The sequence below is a fragment of the Pyrgilauda ruficollis genome, unplaced genomic scaffold (genome assembly GCF_017590135.1).
Source record: "Pyrgilauda ruficollis isolate IOZ18807 unplaced genomic scaffold, ASM1759013v1 scaffold23, whole genome shotgun sequence".
NCBI classification, from domain to species: domain Eukaryota; kingdom Metazoa; phylum Chordata; class Aves; order Passeriformes; family Passeridae; genus Pyrgilauda; species Pyrgilauda ruficollis.
The window spans coordinates 16,240,840-16,263,198 of NW_024522539.1; the positions used below are offsets into that span (position 1 = coordinate 16,240,840).

General features: G+C 56.1%; 2 protein-coding genes across 2 annotated transcripts; one reads left to right on the forward strand and one right to left on the reverse strand.

Moving 5' to 3' along the window:
* The first annotated feature begins 5,663 nt into the window (after positions 1–5,663).
* Positions 5,664–11,255, forward strand: LOC121354502 (dual oxidase maturation factor 1-like). Its single transcript, XM_041469185.1, has 6 exons — positions 5,664–5,810; positions 6,681–6,738; positions 7,273–7,407; positions 7,584–7,797; positions 10,234–10,448; positions 11,047–11,255. The coding sequence occupies exons 1-6, from the start codon at positions 5,664–5,666 to the stop codon at positions 11,253–11,255; spliced, it is 978 nt and encodes a 325-aa protein (XP_041325119.1).
* A 1,996-nt stretch (positions 11,256–13,251) lies between these two features.
* DUOXA2 (dual oxidase maturation factor 2) lies at positions 13,252–18,111 on the reverse strand. The gene is made up of 6 exons (XM_041469189.1): positions 17,965–18,111; positions 17,782–17,839; positions 15,487–15,621; positions 15,097–15,310; positions 13,837–14,051; positions 13,252–13,445 (listed from the first exon to the last, which is right to left on the reverse strand). Exons 1-6 carry the CDS (start codon positions 18,109–18,111, stop codon positions 13,252–13,254), a joined length of 963 nt encoding a protein of 320 aa, XP_041325123.1.
* Positions 18,112–22,359: the final 4,248 nt, after the last annotated feature.

Consider the following 22,359-nt stretch of genomic DNA (forward strand, 5'->3'; position numbering starts at 1 on the left):
GGAGTGAATCTGTGCCTGGTCCAAGTGTTTTCAAGCCAAAACCAGCAAAAACTGTCCCAGGGTGGTGGCACTGACAAGGGAAGCACAGCCTCCAGCGCTGCTCAAGGAGCAGCTCCAGCCCCGTCATGGTGCTGGTGTGGGAGGCAGCAACCTGCTCCAGAACCTGGATCCAGGTGCCATGGAAGGATAAGGGAGCTCCAGGCAGGGCAGGAGGACTTGTGGGAATTCTTACCTGGGACTTGGTGAAAGGAGGGCTCTGTTTTTCATGCTTGGGAACATTTGTGTGGCAGGCCTAGACCTTCAAAGACCCTGTCCTTCAAAGACCCCGTGCTTTCATGAAGGGCCAGCCTCCCTTTCCCTGGGAGGATGGGAGACACCTCCCCACCAGAACCAGCTCTGCTGGGAGAGCTGTGAGACTATGGTGGCAGGAACAGGGTCGTCAGCCTCATGTAAGTTCTGGTGAGTGGCTGCTGGAGGCCTCTGGCTCACCCCCTGACCCACAGCAGGATTCACCAGCTGCAGGACACCAGCCCAGGCTGAGTTTGGTGGGACAGGACCGCTGGGAGGGAGCAGCTCTGAGCATCGTTGTCTTGGGGTGATTTTGTAATGATGTTTTACTCCCTAATTGTCTGCTTTATGCACAGAAAATGGCTGCTGTAGATTTAAGATGGGCCTGGGGGCTGGGCTGGGGAGCTTTGGGCTCCTGCCTGATTTTGGTTCAATCTCTCTCCAGGCTGGACTGGGGACTCTGCATTGCTTTTTTGTGGGATTGGTTTTTAGCTAGCTTCAAGCCAGAAGGATTTTTCCCCCTTCCCTTTCCTTCCCTTCCCTTCCCTTCCCTTCCCTTCCCTTCCCTAACCCTCTCAGCCTTTTTTTTCTCCCCCTCTTGAAATGTTTTTGGCTTTTCTTATTTTTCCTTTCTGGGGAGGCAGTGGGGACCTTGGAGGAGCTGAACCAACACGAGAAAGGGCATTAAAATCCACCAGCTTTGGCTGCTTTGAGGAGAGATCCCACACCAGAAATCCAACAGGTTCCCAGCTGCTGTGTGAATTCTTTTCTCCCCCTCCCAAAGAAGATCAGCCACCACCCTCACCTCTCAGCCACACAATGAGGTGGGGTTGGGGTGTAAGGTTCAATTTTATTTCTTTTTCCTGTGCTTTGCAGGTATCTTGCTTTGATAATGAACAGTTTTACTTTTTTTTTTTTTTTTTTTTTCTCACTTTCATCCCCCAGGATCCATTTCTCTCTTTGGCAGAAGAAAGAAGAGTTACTGAAGCCCCTTCTCCTTAGAGGAAACACTCATTCCAGGGCATTTCCTTCTGAATTTTGTCTCCAGAGCTGAGACCATCATCCATGAAAGCTTTTGTGACACCCAGAGCTGGTAGAGAACACGCACAGGAGACCTGGCCAACCCCAAATCTGCCTTGGATATCTTCCACCACAAAGTTCACTCTGCTGATCTGAGATCTGGAAGCTCACACTCCTCAGGAGCTGGTGTGAAGGGATTCCAAGGCTGGCAGGGAGACAGAAGACAGAGGAGTTTCCATGGAAAAATGTTTGTTGCTTAAAACTGGCCTCTAATGCCAGGGATTGCAAGAGAAAGCTCTCTGAGCTGCAGCCAAGGATGAAAGTGATAATTAGCACACAGTGCATCACCAACAAGCCCCAGCAAAGCTGGGAACAGTTCAACTCCCTGATGGCTCCATTAAACTGGCAGGAAGGGCTGTGATCTGTGGGGACAAGGCTGCCAGGCTGGGGCAGTAAAATCCCTGATAAATGCATCCCACAGCTCATGCCCCTCCCGAGACCCACCCCGGGGCAGAGAAGCTCTGTCAGAGCAGGGAGGTGCTCTGGGATGAGCCTGGAGGGGCACTTAGGGAGCTGATGGAGAGGAAACACCTGTAAGAGATGCAGGATGGGAAGTGAGGTTCTTCCCCTCTCCTCCCCGCTCCCAGGGATCAGTTTAGATTCTCTTGGGATCCCTGCCCACATCCCTGCTGCAGAGCTGGGACCGGGACAGCCTGGAGGGGACACTTGGGCTCTGTCAGCAGCTGGGCCTGCAGCCCCTCATCCAAGCTGGGCAAGCCCAGGAAGGAGCAAGGGAAGGAATGGGAGCAGCCCCAGCCCCTTCCCCACTCAGACACGGGTCTTAGTGCCCATGGAGTCTCTGGGATGGGTGGAAATATTTGGGAGGGCAGTGGGACAGCCAGGTCCCTGTCCCCTGTGTCTCTGAGAACCCATGGAAACTGTAACCCTGGCGGGAGCTGAAAGGAGCTCTTTGGGACTGAAGCAGAGATGATCAAGAGCAAGGTGCTCCGCCTGTCCTGTGCCACAGGAGGTGGAGATGTGTCCAGAGACTTGTTCCTCTCCTGCACGATGGCTCTTGGGAGGGGCAGAGCGCTGAAGCCCCAGCACCATTTCTAGGTGAGGATTTCCTCAGGGTGGCTGAACCCCTCCTGTTTCAGTTCCCACAGGGATGGTGTGTGGCTCCTGCTGGGCTCTGCCTCCATCTCCTGGCAGTCCTTTCACTGACCCTGAGCTGCCTCCAGCAGGAGATATGAAACACACTGCTCAGGGGAGTGGGTGGCAACAGCTTCTCTTCTCTCAAAACGTGTAACCCCCAAGCAGAGCTGGGAAAACAGATCCTTCCTTCCTTCCTTCCTTCCTTCCTTCCTTCCTTCCTTCCATCATGTCCCAAAGATTCCTGGGCTTCATCCCAGCAGATCCCCAGCTGCAGCCTTGTCCCTGGCAGGGTGAGGACAGAGGGCTCATGGGGACAGCTGTGTGGCAGAGTGACTCCTGGAGATGAGCACCACATCCATCATTCTGGCTCCAATGTCAGAATCCATCATTCTGGGTCAGGCAGAAATCCTCCCTGTCCATCCTCAGAATCATCTCCCTGCCCAGGCATGTACCCACTCTTTCCTCACTTCCCAGCCCCGAGAGGGGTGGCTGATCCAGCACTCCACATCCGCTTGCACAAGAGGTGATGGGTGCTCCCCCTGCCCCCCTCCCTGGGTGACCTGGATCCAGTGACTCATCTCTAATCTGGGCATCCATCTCTCCAGAGGGAGTGAAGCAGAAGCTTCCCAAGTAAGAGGGCTGCCCCAGCAAGGGCAGGGTGCTGACACTGGGAGAAGAAACTCCCCGGAAAATGTGTAGTGTTCCCTGGAAACTGTGTGATGGAATGCACACCTTTACTACCTGCAGAAATACTCAGAAAATTTAAAATGTAAAAAGGAGGAAAACACAAACAACCAGCTGTAATAATTGCCTTTTCCTATGTGCAGAGTGCTGGGTGAGGGGTAAATCAAGCCGTTTTCTCAGGATAGGACCTCATCAGCACTCCAGGGAAGCATCCCACTGTCACAATCATTCCCCATGTCCATCCCTGCTGGGGACAGATGATAGAACCAGAGCATTTCTGGCAGCTCCCTCCACGTCCTTGCACACAAACCTTGTGGTGCTGGTCACCTTTAGAAAAGAAGGGGAGCTCCCTCCCCCTTGTTTGCACTTTTGGGAACAGGATATCTCCCAATGGATGAGTTTGTGATGCTTGTCTGAGCAGCCCCAAACCCGTGAAGGCAAACCCCACACATTAGTTTATCCAAGCCAGTGCAGGGCTCATCCTCTGCTGCCTCTCCCAGCTCCAAGGGAGCGCAGTGGGGGATGCTTTAAACCCTCATCCCACACTTCACATGGTTGCATCTTCCCCCTCTTGATTAATTTCATCCTGCCAGTTACCAGCCACTCCCTCAGTTATCCTCTCCCACACTGGAGGGAGAGGTGGTTCCACCTTTCCAACAAGTCCAAAGCCCCACGGGTATCCCTGTGATCACCCCGAAGGATTTGCTGTGAGGTCCATGTCTCCCTCTGCTTTGCAGAGGCTGTCAGAGCTGGAGCTGGTGCCATGTCCCCAGCAGACAGCTCCTCAGCACATCTCTGCACACACATTCCCAGCCACAGCACCTTTCCCACCCTTTCATTTTTGTAAACCACTCCAGGGGAGGGATACAGTGTTCAGACTGGATCAGACCAATTGGGGATTTGAGGGGAAATGGCAAAGTCTTTGCCCAAAAAATGCCTTTATTTCCTGTTGGGCATGAGTGAAAACTCATTTTTACCTCCCTCTGTCAAGGGGGTGGTACCCAACCAGCCCATTCACTGGGATGCAAAAAAGAAATATCCAGGGGATGGCTGTGCCAGTTTCAGAGGGAAGACTCCAGACGTGGGTCAGGAGAGTGTTTCTGCCATGCTGGTCCTTCTCAGTATAAATACAACCTTCTTCAGCCAACTGAAATGCCAAAGTGGAGGAGCAAACCCAAAAGCTTGAATTTCCATGATCTCCATGCTATGGCCAGGTTACAAACCTGAGCATCTTCTGCACAGTGGGGCTGGGAGCACCCCTGGACACCTTGCCAGGACATTCTAAGGGAAACTCCCCGAGGGATGGAGCCAGGGCCATCGGGAGGCCAGGCAGGCACAGCCCGTGCTCGATGATCCCAGCTGGGAATTCCACCAGGCAGGGCTTTGGAGACTCTAGTCCCATTAGGATCCGGAGGGGCCTGGCAGCTCCAGGGTCTCCATGCCATGTGGAGCTGGACTTTTTTACTGTTCTCCAAGAAAAGCCAAGGAGATGAAGCCGACCCTTCCCGGGGCTGTGCCCTGCCCTTTGTGCCCTGAGCAGGAGCGCGGGAGCGGCTGGGGCGCTCCGGGTTAGGCTGGATGATCCAAGCGCCTCTGGAGGCGGGCACTCCAAAAACCTCCGGCAGCAGCACAGCCGTGACTCCACGCCGGGCTGGCTGCTGGCCCGCAGCTTTGGCAGGAGGAGCGGGCGGGCAGGCGGCATCCCGGCGCTTCCCGGCACTTCCCGGAGCATCCCGGCTCATCCCGGAGCATCCCGGCGCACGCCGCGGCTCCCAGCCCGGCAGCGGCTGCAGCGCAGGTAGGCTGGCGTGGGGAAGGAGCTGTGGGTGTTGCTGCTGCTGCTGCTGCTGCAGGGATATTCCCCATTGCCGGGGGATGCTGAGCAGCCCTTTCCCAGCAGGAAAGGGAGCTGTGAAGTGCTGCGGTAAAAGCAGCGCTTGGTGTCCCGAGCAGCGTCCCAGCGCCGTCCCCAGCTGGCTGCTGAGGGGCTGGCACACGGCTGCGGGGACGGGCAGTGCCGCTGTCCCCTCGGGTCGCTGCCGTCTCCCCGGACGGTGAGGAGTGAGCTCCGGGGCTCGGCCGGGGTCTGCGCCGCGATCCGCCCGAGCCCCAGCACCGCGGGAAAAGCACTGCTGGAAAAGAGCTGGACAGCGAGGCCGGGAGCTCAGGGAGCATTCTGGGGATGGAGAACGGAGGAGGGGAGCGAGCTGTCCAGCGGAGTTTGCAGGTCTTGAGTTTTGCACCTGAGCACTGCAGCGATGCCCCGGCGGCTCCCAGGCAGCTCTGCCGTGGGCTGAACACCGGGAGGATGAAGGGACATCCCTGAGTGCACGGCCAGAGTGGAATGCAGTGTCCAGGGGCACTGGGATGCACACACAGCCGTGCCAGGGACAGGCAGAGCGCTGCCCAGGGGGCAGGGGATGTTTCTGTGGGGAATGCTGCATGGAGTGGATGTGCGATGATTTTCTCACCACTGTCTCTCTGGGGGCCAGTTTTGGATCCTTCCAGGCAGCAAGATGACTCTGTGGAATGGCTCCTACCCCTTCTACCCTGGAGCCAATGCCTGCTTCCCCTTTGACACCACCCGGGCTGTCATTGTCACCGTATTCCTCTCCGTGCTGGCCACGTTCATCATCATCCTGCCGGGGATCCCGGGCAGGGGGGTAAGTGGAGGGGCAGGGGCCGTTCACACCTCTGGTCCCTGCCTGTGCATCCCACATTTCTCCTCTTTCCCAGCCTCGGGAACATATTTGGCAAGCAGATCTGCCCGCGGGCTATGGCCAGAGCTCTGGGATCTCTGGAATTCCATGGGGCTGAGTGAGCTCCAGCCCATCCCAGCATGAGCAGCAAACTCCACCACCCCAGATTTCTGAGGCAGCTAGGGCTGATCTTGGCTGGATTTCTCTGTGAACAAGCCGAAATTCTTTCACCAGAGTGGAATAGCAGGGTGAGGCTCAAAGCTCTCACCCCACCTTCCCAGAAAGCTCAATGAAAGAGGGAGGTGTGTACCGGGCATGTCCCAGCACTGCTCAGCGGGCTCTGCGTGGCCAACAGACCCTGCTGGGAGCCACACCAGGGCTGGTTGTGTGCCTGGCTTTGCAGCAGGGCTGGCTCAGGGGCTTCTGTCCCCCAGGGGACACTCTACAAATGCCTGGTCACTCCTTTTTGCTACAGCTGTGGCCAGCTGTCAACACATCCAAACACATGAGGTTTGGGTAAGTGTGGAAATTGCAGCTGAAGACTGGTGGGGGGAATGTTTCCATCCTCCTTCCCCAAAAAGGGTCGTCACAGCTTTCTCCGGCGTGTTCTTTTTGTGATCTTCTTCCTCTGCCTGGATCTCCCTGCTGCCTCCCCCACCCCAGCAGGGATGCACAGGATACCCCATGCCAGCCACCCACAAAGCACACGGGGTGACTCCCCAGGGAGGGACAGGTCTGCTTCTCATCATTTCACCTTTCTGAATTATGTGCTTGGTGCTGAGGTGCCAAAAATCTGGCTGACCCCTGTGCCTCCACCCTGCTCCCCCCTTACAGAGACTCTTCTGGTTCCTGCGCTTGGTGCTGGGGCTCTTCATGGGAGCAGTGATCCTCAGTGAGTGCTGGGGCCCTGGGGGAGTTCGTGGATATCCAGGAAATGGAGGGGAGAGGTGGGGGAGGGTGAATAGATCAGTCAAGGGCCAAGTCCAGCCCGTAGGATGAGCTCATGGGAAGATGGACACGTGTCTTATGTCTGGGAGGTGGCTCCAGCAACTGGTGGAAGGCACCAATCTGCTCTGAAGACTGGTGGCCATAACCAGGGCAGTCAGTAAAAGCTCACCACCAGCTTCCAGGGAATTCAGGCACGCTGGCAGGGGCTTAGGGGAGAAGCAGTGCCCAGACAGTGCCACACATCAGCCCCACTGCCACCAGGGCTAGGATCTGTGCTGGGGCTGGGGAGAAACCAACCCAAGTGGGGCTTTCAGGGTCATGGATCTTGAGGAAGGACACACAGGATTTCTGCCCCTCGGGGCTAACAGCCCAGTTCTGGACTTGGGATGAGGAAAGTGATGCTCAGAGCACGGCGACCATCCTGGCAGCACCAGGCATCTTGCTGCCAGGCTGTAACTAACCCCTGAGGTCTTCACAGACGTCCAGTTCACCAGGGACTGGGAGAGTGGCTGGGTGCAGGCAAACACCTCCTACAAGTCCTTCAGCCCTGTCCAGGTGAACGCGGACATCGGGCTGCACATCGGCCTGGCCGGGGTGAACGTCACGCTCAGGGGTGAGTCTGACGTCCCCACCTGCAGCTCCGGAGTGGCCGTGGCCCCAGCAGGCCTGCAGCTGCCCTGCGGGGCCCTCGCTGTGTCTGCAGGCTGCTGGGACCCTGCGGTGCCCGTGCTGCAGGCTGGCAGTGCCCGGCTGCTGGCACAGCGGGAGCTCAGCCGCTGCCTCCCGCAGGAAACCCGGTGCAGCAGATCAACGAGACCATCGACTACAACGAGCACTTTCCCTGGAGCTTTGGGGCGGATTACGACCACAGCTACAGCCAGGGGCTGCACAAGGGGCTGCCCAGCCCCATCCTGTACGTGGCAGAGAAGTTCAGCTCGCAGAGCCCCTGCGCTGTGCACAGGCAGTACCGCATCGCCGGCCACTACGCCTCAGCCGTGCTCTGGTGAGCCACAGCCAGGCTCAGCCTGCCCCGGGAGCTGGGAAGGACCAGGGAGAGCACAGAGAGCTCTGTGGAGAGCCCCTTGTCACTGCAAGGCCGTACCAAAGCCTTGGCTCTCTGCAGGATCTGGGGTTCTCATGGTTCCTGGCCTGTTAAGGATTCATAGAATTGTGGAATCATGGAGTGATTTGGGTTGGATGGGATCTTAAAGCTTGTTGTTGCTCTAACCCCCCACCACAGACAGGGACACTTTCACTATCCCAGGTTGCTCCAAGTCCCATCCAGCCTGGCCTGGAACACTTCCAAGAATCACTTCCCTAAATGTCTCCCATGTAAAACCAGGACAGGCAGCCACAGCTTCTCTGGGCACCCTGTGCCAGGGCCTCCTCACCGTCACAGGGAGGAATTCCTTCCCAATATCCCATCTAACCCTGCCCTCTGGCAGTGGGAAGTTATTCATCCTCATCCTGTCCCTACAGTCCCCTGTTCAAGGTCCTTCCCCAGCTCTCTGGAGCCCCTCCAGGCACTGGAAGGGGCTCTGGGGTCTCCCCAGAGCCTTCTCTCCTCTCTCAACACCCCCAGCTCTCCCAGCCTGGCCCCAGGGCAGAGGGGCTGCAGCCCTTGGAGCATCTTTTGTCCATGTCCCCAGACTCCTCTTATGAGTCCTCTGCCTTGATGTACAAAACTGCAGTCAGAAAATCTCACTGGAGGGAAAACAGACGCAGCCGTGGGCTCGTGGTTCGAGATCTCCGCCAGGACCAGGATAAAGAGTCCAAGCTGAGATCCACTCTGAAGGGTCTGTGCAGGTGGGCACAGACCTGACTGAGGGGAGCAGGAGGGACCATCAAGAGGGAGCTCATGGAACTCAGAGCCCCCGTGTGTGTTGTGATTGTGGAGTCCCAGGGCACCCCCACGAGTCTCAGTCTTGGGAAAGGCACGGCAGGGAAGAGAGAGCCTTGCAATTCCCCCATGAATGTAGGCTCCAGGTCCCTGTACCCATCTCCTTTCTCATTTTCAGGAAAAATAATTATCCCCACCCAAACGTTCCTGTATTTCAAAGCAGAAATGTTCACGAAAATTTTTTTTGTTGTTGTTTTTTTCTTGGAATCAGAAAAATTTCTTAGCTCACCTTTGTAGGGAGCCAAATGCAAGCCCCAAGCACAGGGCAGGGCTGGCAGCTGGGTGCACTCCAGGTGCTGAATCAGGTGTGGGCATGGCTAATGGTGCAGTTCTCCAAACAAAGGTGTCCCTTGATGCCATTGTCCCTCTGAAGACGTGGGAACTGCCCGGGGGTGACCAGTTGTGGACAATCACAAGAATCAGGAAAGAAGTTACTTTGGTGGGACTGTTACAATCTGATCATTAGAGACATCCTCTGGCCAAATTAGGGTGCAGATGAGGCCGTATGCTGAAGTCAATACTATGGATTTTATGTTGCAGGAAATGTGATGTAGACAAAGATAGAAAGAAAATAGAAAAGGAAATGGGAGGAGAGAAAGTGAGAGAGAGACAGATTAAGTAAGAAGATATGACCCCCCATGGACCCAGACAGAGCCCCACTGATGCTCCTCTTCTGGTCTTCTCAGAGGTGGGGGTCCCAGGGAGCTCAGAGCCCAGTGCTGGTTCAGGTTTAGGTGAGAACACCCAGGCACCCTCCCTGCAGAGGGGAATTTTACACTTTGCAGTGCTGTGGATCAGGGGTATTGCTCTGTGGAAGGGTCTCGGGGAGCTTTTGGGGTGTTCCATGGTTTGTGACCCCTTCTAAGGCATGACCCTGGCTCTCACACCGGTGTTGAACCATTTCTGCCCCCTCGGAAGGGGTGAAAACCCCCAGGCCGAGGTGTGAACAGAAACAATGTCCCGTGTGAATGGATGCTTCCCGGGAAGGGAGGGGAGCGTTCCAGCTTGTGTAAGGGACGGCATTGGCGTGACAACAAACATCACCTGCCTCTCTCTGCTGCTGCTCATCAGCCCTTTCCTCATCTGCCTCAAATCCTCTCCTGCCCCACTCCTAGGGGCCCAGCAAAGCACCTCTGCCTCTGCAAGTGGCCACACCTTTGAGCTGTTGAACACCAATATTTCAGTCTCTCACAGGAGCCTCCAGAGATTTCTGCTCCAGGCCCACACCCAGATCAGGGCTGGTGCCAAAGCCTTACCAAGGTGCTTGGGGGCATCAGGAAATTCAATGCTGAACATTCTCTGCTGTAGAGATTCCTCTCCGCTGCTGCAGGATCTGTCCCACAGCTCCACCTCTCATGCCATTACACAGTTTGGGTTGTAAGGGACTCTCTAGATCAGGCTGTCCAGCTATCTGCTGAAGCAAGGCCAGCTGGACCAGGTTGCCCAGGGCTTTATCCCTCCACTGGGATATGGAGAGGAGAGCCTGAGTAGATACTCCAAGCCTGATGTTTTGTGCTCAGTTTTGTGGTCCTTTTGCAGGCTGGCCTTTTGCACATGGCTCATATCCATCCTGCTCTTCTCTATGTCCATCCTGCTCTATGGTGGCCAGATGCTCCTGCTCACTGGCACTCTGATCCTCTCCTCGCTGCTCCTCTTCTCCACTGCGAGGAACACCCTGCAGTGCCCCATCCAGTTCAGCCCAGCTGCCTTGAGAACAGACTATGGTGAATCCTTTTGGCTGGCATTAGCAACAGGTGAGTGCTCAGCTTGCTTCTGGGGCTTTCCTTCTCCATCCCTGCAGAGGTGATGGCCCAACAGCACCTCATCCCTTCTTTCCCCATGGCTGGTCACGGAAAATTATAATTTTAGGTTAGAAGATTTTAGATTATAATTATCAAGGTTGGGGAGAGAAAGAGATGAGCATTCCAGATATTTGAACGTTTGAAGCTGCCTGCTGGATAGAGATTCCCTCTGCCTTTCAGGACCTGCTCCTCTGCCAAGCAGCAATTGTTTCCTTTGATCAAACCAGAATTTTCCGTGTTACTTGACCTCCAGGGAGACCAGCCCTTTCCCTGTAGCAGGTGGTAACTAATTCCCCCTGGGTGCTCCTCTTCTTCAGGCTAAGCAAGCCCAGGTTCTCCAGCCTTTCCCTTGCCTGGTGGGCTCCAGCCCCAACTCTCTGCCCCCGTTCACTGACCTCTCTTTTGTACTGGGGAGCCCACAGTGATGCCAGAATCGCCGTGGGGAAAGAGAAATCAGCCCCTCTGCCTGGCTGCTGGTGATGCCACACGTCCCTGGTGTGCAGCTGGGACCCAGCAGAGCTCCTGCAGAGGTGTCACTGTGTGTTTGCAGGACTGCTGTGCCTGCTCCTGGGGCTGGGCATCATCATCCTCAACTCTGTGCAGCCAGAGAAGCTGAAGCTCATCTTTAGCCTGAGCAAGAGCAGCCAAGAGGAGCTGTGGGACAAGTCCTGCCTGCCAGCCCAGCCCAGCTGCTCTGCACAGGGTGGGTTCATGGTCCCCCTCGGGGAGCTGTGCCACGGGACAGCCACCCAGCTCTGAGGCACAGGGCAGGCAGGGCAAGGCCTGCAGCTGCTGCTCCTGAATTCACCAAATCCATCAGGAGCCCAGGTGGGAAGAGACATGACAAGAACCAAGTGATGAGAATATCCAGATTTGGAAAAGTGCCTCAAATACAACAGTTTTTGTTCGGTTTGGAGTGTTTTTTGTTTCTGTTTTGCGCCCAACACCTCAGTGTGAGGTGGATGGCAAAGAGGAACACAATCCAGGAGGATGCTGGAGGAACCAGACCAGGAGGGAGGGAAGGGGAGGAGGAATTGGGAAAGGAGGTGCAACAGTGCCTTGGAGAGCAGCTATAAACAATTAGGGAGAGGCGAGCAGCCCCTCCAGTCTGGGTTACTCATGACAAAGTTTCCTTAGTGGGTGACCTTGAAATGTGCCAAGGAGGCATTTGTCCCCATGGGAAGGATTCTGCTGCTGAGGGCTTGCCAAAAGTGCCTTTCAGATGTGCCCCATGGCCCCTTCTTAAGAAACCAGCCCCCTAAAAGTCCACAGTGTTTCAAAGGAGAGGGTTTTTTTGTAAAGTTTTATTGAAAATAATTCCTGTGCAGAACAAAACACATTAGTGACACACAAGTATCATCTGACAGAAACAAGTAACTTACCAGCAAGGATCTCAGAAAGGAAAGTCAAAATACTGAAATTATGTACTTTACAATTAATTGGAATGAAAGTGCCCAGGTTTCCAGCATTCAGATACAGAATCCCAGAATAATTTGGGTTGGAAGGGACCTTAAAGCTCAGCTTGTTCCACCCCCCACCATGGGCAAGGACAGCTTCCACTATCCCAGGTTGGTCCAAGCCCCATCCTACCAGGCCTGGCACACTTCCAGGAATGCAGGGGCAGCCACAGCTTCTCTGGGCAACCTGTGCCAGGGCCTCAAGACTCTCACAGGGATTAATTCCTTCCCAATATCCCATCCATCCCTGCCCCCTGGCAGTGGGAAGTTATTCCTCCTCATCCTGTCCCTCCATCCCTTGTCCCCAGTCCCTCTCCAGCTCTCCTGGAGCCCCTTCAGGCCCTGGCAGGGGCTCTGAGCTCTCCCTGGAGCCTTCTCCTCTCCAGGTGAGCACCCCCAGCTCTCCCAGCCTGGCTCCAGAGCAGAGGGGCTCCACCCTCAGAGCCTCTCCGTGGGCTCCTCTGGACTCTCTCCAGCAGCTCCAGGTCCTTCTCTGGAGGAGCTCTGCAGGTGGGGTCTCACCTGAGTGAGGCAGAGGGGCAGATTCCCCTCCCTCCCCTGCTGCCCAGCCAGTCTGAGTGTGCTGCAGCTGGACAGGGATAACTTCATTCCTCACTCTCCTTCCTTTCCTATGGCATCTTTTTGGCCCACACTAGGCTACAAGTTTGGTCTAATAAAGGCCAAATTTGAAGGTGGAAAGAATCACATCAGCACATCTCCCACAGCAAAATCTATGGTACATTTACTCAGTCCTTGTTTCTGGAGCAGTTTTTTTATTCCAGCTCCTGCAGCATCCAGCCTGCAGAAGCTGGATCCATACCTGGCTTTCCTGGATACACCTAAATAAAAAAATGTCATGTCTGGGGAAAAAGTGAGCAGGTTTAATCCCAGGCTTTTGGAGTGGCAGGTGCTCCAGGCAGAAATGTGACCCATGAGCTGTTTCTCAGTTTCAGTGGGAACAGACCATTGGAGAATCCCTGCACGGCCAGGGGCAGGGCATGGAGCAGGAGGGGCATGGAGCAGGGAGGGAATTCCTCCTGGGACAGGGGTCCCCAGGTGAGTGTGCAGCCCAAGTCTCAGCAGCTGTGAGCTGCTCTGATGGCAGCCTGCCAGCACAGCCTGCCCCTTCCAGAGGGAGTCACAGGGAGACACAGTCTGGGAAGGCACTTCCCAGCAGGGATCCATCCCAGTGTGGACTTCAAAGGCAGCTGGGTGGGGAAATGCATCTCTGGGGACATCAAGAAGAATTTGTTCTGCCCTCTTGGGTCCATCTTCAGGGAAAGAGTGAGGACTTTCTTCTAGATGCTCTTGATTTCAGTGGGCTCAGAAGGAGACAGGCTCTTGCTCACGAAGTGAGGGTTGATGAACACCTCCGGCATTTCCTGGTGCTCCTCTGCTTTGTCCTCACGGAGATCAAAGAAAGTTTTCAGCAGGTCCAAATTGAGGTGGTGCATTGCCACGATGGTGATCCCAACCACCAAACAGAGCAGGGCTGGAAACAAACATGCACTCTGGTGGGTTCCTGTCACTCCAACAGTGTCCCCACCCCACAGCCCTCCTTGGATTGTCCCCTGCCAGAGGACAATGCCTTTGCTTATGGACATTGCCTTCTATTGTATCAGCTGTTCTGAGCATCCTTAAAGCCCAGACACAGGTCTGAAAACCCAGATGAGCGATCCCAATGTCTTTGCACCTCAGGAGCTACAGATGCCTGTATTTCCTCAAGATGAGGACGGTGTTTCCCCTTTTCCCACCCCTCTCCACGGCTCTGCCAGGATCTGCTTTGCCAAGGCCCAGGCTGGGGCTCTGGGGAGCTGCCCTTCCCACCTGGGGGGAAGCCCTGGGACACAGTGATGTCTCCTGGGGCACCCCAGTGTTCTCACCAGTTGCTAGCATCAGCCAGAAGGATCCCCCATAGGCTACGTGCAGGGTCCTGGTCCCAATCTGGATCAGGCACATCGGGGAGTTCCTCACGGTGGAGAAGGAGAGCAGAGAGAAGATCATGAAGGCCCCCGTGGCCAGGAGCATGTATCCTCCATAAACCAGGACAGGCATGGAGAAGAGAATGTTGGAGATGACCCACGTGCAAAAGGCTGCCCTGGAGACAGGAGGAGACCAAGAGATGAGTGGTGTGAGTGCCATGGATTAGGATGCTCTGTGTGAGGATTTCCATGTGGTAGGAGCAATCTGGGCTCCAAGTGCACTGTAGGAGGTGGAGAAGCTCTGTGGGCAGGCAGGAATGATCCCTAATCCCCACGCTGAGCAGGTACACGTGCAAGGCTCACATTGCTACATCCAGAAGGCAGAAACACAGATCTCCTCCTCCCATTGCTCAGCCCACAGACAGCACCAGCCTCGGGGAGGCTCTGGCAGCCCCCTCAGTGTACCTGGACCACCCCAGGTACCTGCCCTTCCACATGTGGGGCAGTGTGGACCCTGAGAGCAGCACCCAGGACTGAGATAAGTGCAGGAGCAGGCAAAGGTCATTTGCAGTAGCTCTGCACTTGCTGAGGAGTTGGGCTACAGAGGAAGGCCTCAGCTATGGACCAGGAGCTCTTGTTCCAGGCTTCTTCCCTAGTGCCTGTGTCCCTGCTGTCAAGCACCAAGCAGGGAGAACAGCACTGCAGTGGTTCCTGATGGCCAGCACGTGGTGGAAGGGACCATCCCCTGCCAGCTGGGGACCAGCCCTCCCCCAGCCCAGGTGGGCACTGACATATCTCTGACCTTGCCAAAGAATCAAGATCTACTTCACGATAACAGCAGCAGCACCTTTTCCTCACCTGATCCCAATCTTAGATACAAAGTCCACTCACAGGTAGGGTTGGGAGAGCTCTTCATGTGTCCATGGGCCTCTCTGGGCCACCAAGGACAGCAGCTTCAACTCCATCCGTGGGGATGGACTTCTGCCACCACCACCACATCACAGCAGGGACCTGCAGCACGTTCCTTTCTCCAGCAGGGAGAACCGGAACTTCTTCTCTGCTCATCCTAAAGTGCTTACAGTGCCCATCAGGGCCCCCTCCAAGCACACAGCTTCCCTCCTGGCAGGATGCAATCCCACCCATCCCAAAGGCCGAGGGGAAAGGCAGCCAAGCTCTGCACACCCCTGCAGGTCCCCAGTGCAGCAGGAGAGGAGGGCTCACCAGAGCACGGCTGAGGCGTAGTGGCCGGCGATGCGGTACTGCCTGTGCACAGCGCAGGGGCTCTGCGAGCTGAACTTCTCTGCCACGTACAGGATGGGGCTGGGCAGCCCCTTGTGCAGCCCCTGGCTGTAGCTGTGGTCGTAATCCGCCCCAAAGCTCCAGGGAAAGTGCTCGTTGTAGTCGATGGTCTCGTTGATCTGCTGCACCGGGTTTCCTGCGGGAGGCAGCGGCTGAGCTCCCGCTGTGCCAGCAGCCGGGCACTGCCAGCCTGCAGCACGGGCACCGCAGGGTCCCAGCAGCCTGCAGACACAGCGAGGGCCCCGCAGGGCAGCTGCAGGCCTGCTGGGGCCACGGCCACTCCGGAGCTGCAGGTGGGGACGTCAGACTCACCCCTGAGCGTGACGTTCACCCCGGCCAGGCCGATGTGCAGCCCGATGTCCGCGTTCACCTGGACAGGGCTGAAGGACTTGTAGGAGGTGTTTGCCCGCACCCAGCCACTCTCCCAGTCCCCTGTGAACTGGACAACTGCCAGGAAAAATAAAGCTGGGGTTAAAGCAGGTCTGGTTTCAGGCTTTGCTGTGCTCAAGGGGAGAATCACAGGTGAGTGGCAGCATTCCCACCATGGCACTGGAAGGGAGTGTTAGGAGGGCAGGAATGCTGATTCAGCCACCAGGACGTGCCCCAACCAGCTCCCACACCCTGCAGAGCTCAGGTCCTCCCCTTGCTAAGCATCCACTCCCTGGATCCGGGAACAGCGGAGCTCAGATCCCCAGGCATGGACGTCATGATCTGATTTCTCCTTGGACATCCTCTCCAGAACTTCCCTGCAAGCTCCCCACCATGGCAAGCACCACGCCACCCCGGGACAGGGCTCAGAGATGAGCCTGTTTGTCAGCCACAGGAACAGGGGTGAGTCTCATTTCACATCCAGCTCCCTGAATTGCTCTATTAGCGAACAGTAAAAGCCATTGTCAAAAGGAGGCGGTGGAGAGGGGCGGGAAGTGCCATCACAGCTTGGGCACTCATTCCAGCTGGGAAAAAAAATAACAACCGCAAGCTTTTCTGGTATATGTTTTTGGGGTCAGGGTATCCTTTTCTGAAGCACTTACACTTTGCAGCGGGCTTCATTTTCCAGCAGGGAAAGTAAAGCCGATGGTTTGATGTCAGGCTGAACAAAACCTTCCTGAGAAAATGTTCCATTGCTGAGTCAACTTGTGAGGGCACTGATGCAGTGGGAGCTCCACAGGAATGTTTTTTGGCGGCAGGGGTGAGCGTGCCCTGCTGCTGCCAGACAGAAACTCTGGCGCTGGCTCCAGAACAATTTGTTCTTGCCGTGTGCCCAAGCAGAGCCCGGGTGCAGCCTTGTCCCGGCGGTGCTGGGTGGCTCTGCAGGGCCCAGCTGGCTGTGGCCATGGGACCAGCCCTGGCCTCCACCCCTCTGCCACCTCCAGCCTGGCACCACGGTCTCAGGTGGCTCTGGTGGCATCTCCCAGGACCTGGGCATCCCCAGGGTGGCAACCTCATGCTGGGGTGGACCCAGTGTCCCAGAGCTGATCCCAGTCTGGCTACCTAATTCTAGTGCCTGGCTAAATCAGAGCTGAATCTTTGAGGTTATCGTTATCCCTCTCCTTCACCATCCCTCTCCAAGCAGTCCTGCAATCCATCTTGTCCTTCACAGAGGGAGGGATGCTTTGGTTTAGGGTCAGGGCTGGTTTCTCTTGCCACCTGGCATCTTCTGTCCCCTCAGTGCATCTTTTCTTATCCATTCTGTTGCCCTGCCTGAGTTGGAAATCCCACTGCCTGGTTTCCACCATCAGTTATTACAGGAGATTTCCTGGTTTTTACTAAATTAAATCCTCTCTTTCTTCTCCTCTGACCTTGCTCCTTGGGAGGTCTTTACCCCACTGCTGCAATCTCTGCCCTGCCTGTGCTTTATTCCAAGCTGCTCCCTCCACATCACTGCAAGGCTCCTCACAATCTCCAAACACGCCTGGCTGCAGCCCCAGGCAGCACAAGAGGGCTCACAGAGTTGGGGGAAATAATGGAAAACTGGTGAGGGGGATTGTAAACACACTCAAGCAATGTGTAGCTGGGTGTGGAAAAACCCAGAGATCACAGCGAGCACTGTCTAGCCTCCTGTGTCAGAGAAGTGGAGCACTATTGAACAAGCTCCAGAGCCAGCCCTGTTACAGGGAAGATCAAAGTACATCAGTGAGCTACACCTGCACAAATCCCTGAAACACGGGTGAAAACAGGTTAGGTGATCCTCGGTGCCAGTCCCTTCCTTGTCTCTACCCAGTGCTGCTTTGGGGGTCCCCTGGAGGGCGAGGGAATGAAAATAAATCTGCTCTTTGCATTTCATCCACGCTTTTGTGGTTGTTCCTGCACCCTGCCTGTGTGGGGTCATCCACACAGCCGGAGGAACACGGGGCTGTGCAGCCTGACGGAGCTGGGGCTGTTTGAGTTACAGCCGGCAAAACTGCCAGAAGCAACCACAGGCACATCCAAGCGCCCTCGGCCCCCGCAGCAGGGAAGGGAAAGCCGTTCTGGGAAGATGTGTGACTGCTTCGCAGAGCAAGGGTAAGGTGGACCCCACGACCAGCTGTGGTTGTGCCCCCCAGCTCAAATTTCCCGGCCACAGGGTTCAACCCTGCCCCCAGACCCATCCCCGAGGGCAGCACTTACCCACGATCACCACTCCCACGAAGAGGCTGAGGAGAACACGGAGAGTCCAGTAGAGCCTCTGCGGGGAGAGAGCGGGACATCAGGCAGGCAGGAGCAGCCCTGCCTCTCCTCCTGCCTCCCCAAACCCCCGGAGGGTCCCAGCGAGCGGAGCGGGGGCGCAGCAGCATCCCCGGGGTCACGCACCGCCCGGCCGCGGATGCCCGGAGTGATGAGCAGGAAGCTGCAAGCCAGCGTCAGGAAGACCACGATGACTATGATGGAGCTGATGTCAAACACAGCAGCCTTCCTCTGCTGCGGGTAGAAGGGGTAGACGCCGTCAAAAAGAGTCATCCTGCACCTCCAGGAGCCTGCGGGAGAGAGCTGGTGACAGCGGGGACCCTGCCCCGCCCTGCCTGGGTGCCTCCAGCCCGTGGTGGCTCAGCTCTGGAAGAACCAGCTGAGGGAGGTTCACCTAAAGGGTCCCCAGAGGGACGAGGAAATGTGACGCTGCGAGCAGGCGGGCGGGCAGAACCCTCCCCAGCAGAGAGCACGCCGCCCAAAAACCCTGAGCGGAGCAGAGGAGTGCCCGGGGCAGGGCTCCAGCAGCCCCAGGGATGGGGCAGCCCCAGGAAGCACAAAGCCCTTGTCCTGCTGCAGTGTGAGGAGCAGCCCCGAGCAGGAACCTGTTGAGCAGCTCTTGCCTGGACAGGGCTTTCCCTCCAGCAGGTGCAGCCAGGGATTTGGGGTGAGCCCCTGGGGGAAGTGCCCGAGCCCACTGGGGAACTTCCCAGAGGGGAAAGAATGCAGAAGCGTTTTCCTTCAAAATTACAAGGAACCTCTGAAAACTGGATTTCACAACAAATTATCAACAAACAACAAATTAACAAATCACAGCAAAATTATCCCCGGCCAAGGGCCAGCAGTGCCAAGTGGAACAAAGCCCACTACTCCCATTTCTGCCCATTTCCTTCAAGAAGATTTTCCCCAGGAGCTGCTGGTCTGGCAAAGGAGGAAGAGGAAGGATTGGTCCTGCACTTGATCAAGAGGGGCCAGAAGCAGCCCCATCCCAGGATGAGGGTCCAAAGGACATTCAAAACTCCGTGAGCTCATCTCAAGGCTAAAGGAAGCTGAATTCTATAAAATTAAAAGGTGTGTTTAATTTGCACAGATGACTTTGGACTTCCTCTGGCACTGCACTTCCAGCAATTACACACCTTATTCCTGTACCTGGGTTAGCTCTTTTCTACCAAAACTGATAATGTGCTTAGTCCTCTTGTTTTGTTTATTTAATAGCCTCTCTGCATGTGACTGTCCCAGGAAGTTTGCTAAACTCAGGGAATGTCAGAGCTGATCTGACTCGTGTCCAAGCAGCATTTTATTCTGTTCCTGTACGGAGCAGGTGAATTTATTCTCATTTTCCAAAAACAGTTTAAAATCATCATTTTAGGTAAGATCCAACCCAGAGCAATTCAGCCACAAAAAGCTGGTCCCAAATCCCTGGAGACGAGTGGGGATCACAATGATTATCATAAAACAGTTTGTTTAGGCAGCTGAATTACTTTTCAATACATAAAGCAATATTTGATTTGAGAATAATTTTCTGTCCAGTAACCCAGATAATAACAGCAAAGAGTGGAGCAGGGACTGGGATTTTACAACGGCTCTGATTTTAGCTTGACTGCTACAGACTGACAGAGCTGTCGTGTGCTCTTACAAATCTTCTTTGGGGCTATTTTGCTGTAACATCTTTGGGTCATTTCCTTGGAAAGCCAAACCCGGAGAAAGGCAGCGTTCAAGCTCCATGATTACCTGGCAAGAAGAGCTGCAGCTGATTCCTGATGCTGCTGAAGCCCAGCAAAAGTGCCCACAAAACAGTCAGAGCTGCTGCAAGAAAGGAAATAAATGAGTAGTTTAACCTAGGACAGATTAAATCATAATGGCTTGAATTCCACTTGTTCCTGGTACCTTTGCCCAAATTTCCAGTGAGATAAAATGAAGCAGGAAAAATTTCCATTTCCATATTCACCAAAACACAACTCTTCAGAGTTTAAAATGTTAAAAACCAGAACATAACATGGAGAATGCTGCCTTGTTAAATCTAAATTTAACTTTCAACCAACACCAATGGATGTTTGCATTTCTGTACTCTGGGACTCGTTTTATAGAGAATTTCCAGGGAAACAACTCTTTTGCTGTCTGTCCATCTTTCTCCCTTGACTGCCCTTCCAGCATTTTTGCAGCTCTTTGGCATTTTTGCAGCTTTCAAGTGGAAAAGTGATGCCTACAGCTCACGGCAGGAGAAACTGGACTTGTTGCACCTGGGGAAGCATCCTCCACACTGAAGCATTGCTGTGACCTTGGAGCCCCTGTGGGTCCCTCTGTCACAGCCTATGGAGGGGGGGAAACTGGGAACATCTTCAAGGAAGGATCAGCAGTTACCAGAAACAGACAAGTTAATCTTGTATTTTAAAATAGTCTGGATCTGGAGGAGACAAAGACAAAGGAGGCAGAAAGTTTGCCCAAACCCCAGAAGTTTCTCCTTACAGAATCTCCATTTTCCTGCCTCAGAAAGAATCGAGATAAAAGGATTTTCTGGAAGTGCTCGGCCAAAAAACTCCCGGTGGCAGAGCCAGCAGCATTCCTAGCTGGGTTGCTCAGGGCTGCAGGTTGACATTTTCCACAAGAGAAAAAAAATCCTGTCCCCTGGAAACTGAAACATCAGAACTGCAATTCCCAGCGGGGGAAAGAGGAGCGAGGAGGCAACTTCGCTGCGCTCTCCTGCCCCTGTAACCGGGTGCAAGAGAGGGAACCGAGCCGGGACCCCCGCAGCAGGGACGGGGCTGGGGATGCCGCCCCCTCCCACACCTACCTCCTCCTCCTCCTCCTCCTCCTCTTCCTCCTGCTGCTGCTGCTCTTGCGGGCGGCTCCGTCCCGCACGGCGCTCTTATAGGCGGCGGCACGGGCTGTGTGTACCCGCGGCAGCGCCCGCCCCGCCGCCACAGCGCCCGGACAGCGCGGGGCACGGCTGGGCACCGCGACACGCGTGTCACCGCCTGCCAGCGGGATCGGGACCTGCCACAGCGCCCGGCACAGCGCGGGGCACGGCTGGCACCGCGACACGCGTGTCACCGCCTGCCAGCGGGATCGGGACCCGCCACAGCGCCCGGACAGCGCGGGGCACGGCTGGGCACCGCGACACTCGTGGGCCTGAGGGAGCGGAGGAATCGAGGAATCGTGTCCCGCTCGCGTGGAGGAAAGGAGGTGGGACACGGGGGTACGCGTGTCCTGCTCGTGGGACAGCGGGGAGCGAGCTGCGGCAGCGGGGACACTCGCGGTGCCGCTGTGCGGGTGGCTGAGGGCACTGCGGGCCGCGCTTGCGAGGATGTCTGCGGGACCGAGCCCACGCGTGGTCCTGCCCTGTTCCTGCCCTGTTCCTGCCGGCTCGGGACCACGCGTGTTCCCGCTTGCGTGGGAGCTGCGGGACCCCTCCGGCCCCGCGCTTAGCCAGGGCCGGGCACGCTGCTACCTGCGGGGCTTCTGCTGTCACCTCTGCCGGGGACAGCGGCTGGTGCTGCTCCTCCCCACGTCCTGCTGCGGGGACAGCTGGGATGGCCGTGCCCGGGGGATGGAAGGGGCTGTGTCCCCGTGTCACTGCACGGCCCTGTGTGTGTGAGCACGGTGAGATGGAGCCGGGGATGGAAGGGGCTGTGTCCCCGTGTCACTGCACATCCCGGGGGCTCTGGGGGTGTGTGAGGACGGTGAGATGGAGCCGGGGATGGAAGGGGCTGTGTCCCCGTGTCACTGCACATCCCGGGGGCTCTGGGTGTGTGTGAGCACGGTGAGATGGAGCCGTGCGTGCCTCACCTGCAGGATGCGGTGGAGCCACGCTCATCCATCCCTGCAGCTGAGGGAGAAGGCACGGGCAGAGCGTGTCCCTGCGTGGGGACAGGACACCGCGGGCACAGGCAGAGACCCCTCGCGTTCCTCCGGGGCACAGAGTCCCTGCCGTGCTCCGGGCACTGGGCTGTCCGGCCCCGGGGGGAGCTGGGGACACGGCTCCTGTGCAGGTTGTCCCGGGAGCGTGCACACCTCTAGGGCACTCTGGGATCCAAGGCTGGGGACATGCAGCCCGTTCTGAAATCCCGGGACTGACTGGGGCGTGGGGGAAGGTGGCAGCCCCCAGAAGCACTGGGAAGAGATAGAAATCAGCTGTGGCTCACAAGGACCATAGGGATCAGGCTATGGAATGCCTTGGATCTGCTGTCCTCTGGGTCACCACACTTAGGTTCTGCCATGGGGCTGATGCTTTCTCAGGACGCTGGTGTGTTCCATGATCCCAGGTGACCTGTGGCTCTGGGGAGAGCCCAAGAGACATTGGAGGCTGAAGCCCTAACTTTAGGGGAGCCTAAAGCTACATCTTTAAAATCTGCTGGGATCAGGTGGAACAGGAGGTCCTTGCTCTGTGGAAAGCTGTGTTTGCACTATCTGACATACGGTTTTTGGAGGGTTGTGAAACTCCAGGCTCTGACAGGACTCAGGGAACCTCTCTGATGGGAGAAGACAAAGCTGACAAGCTTAATTTCACTAGATGCAGAGGGA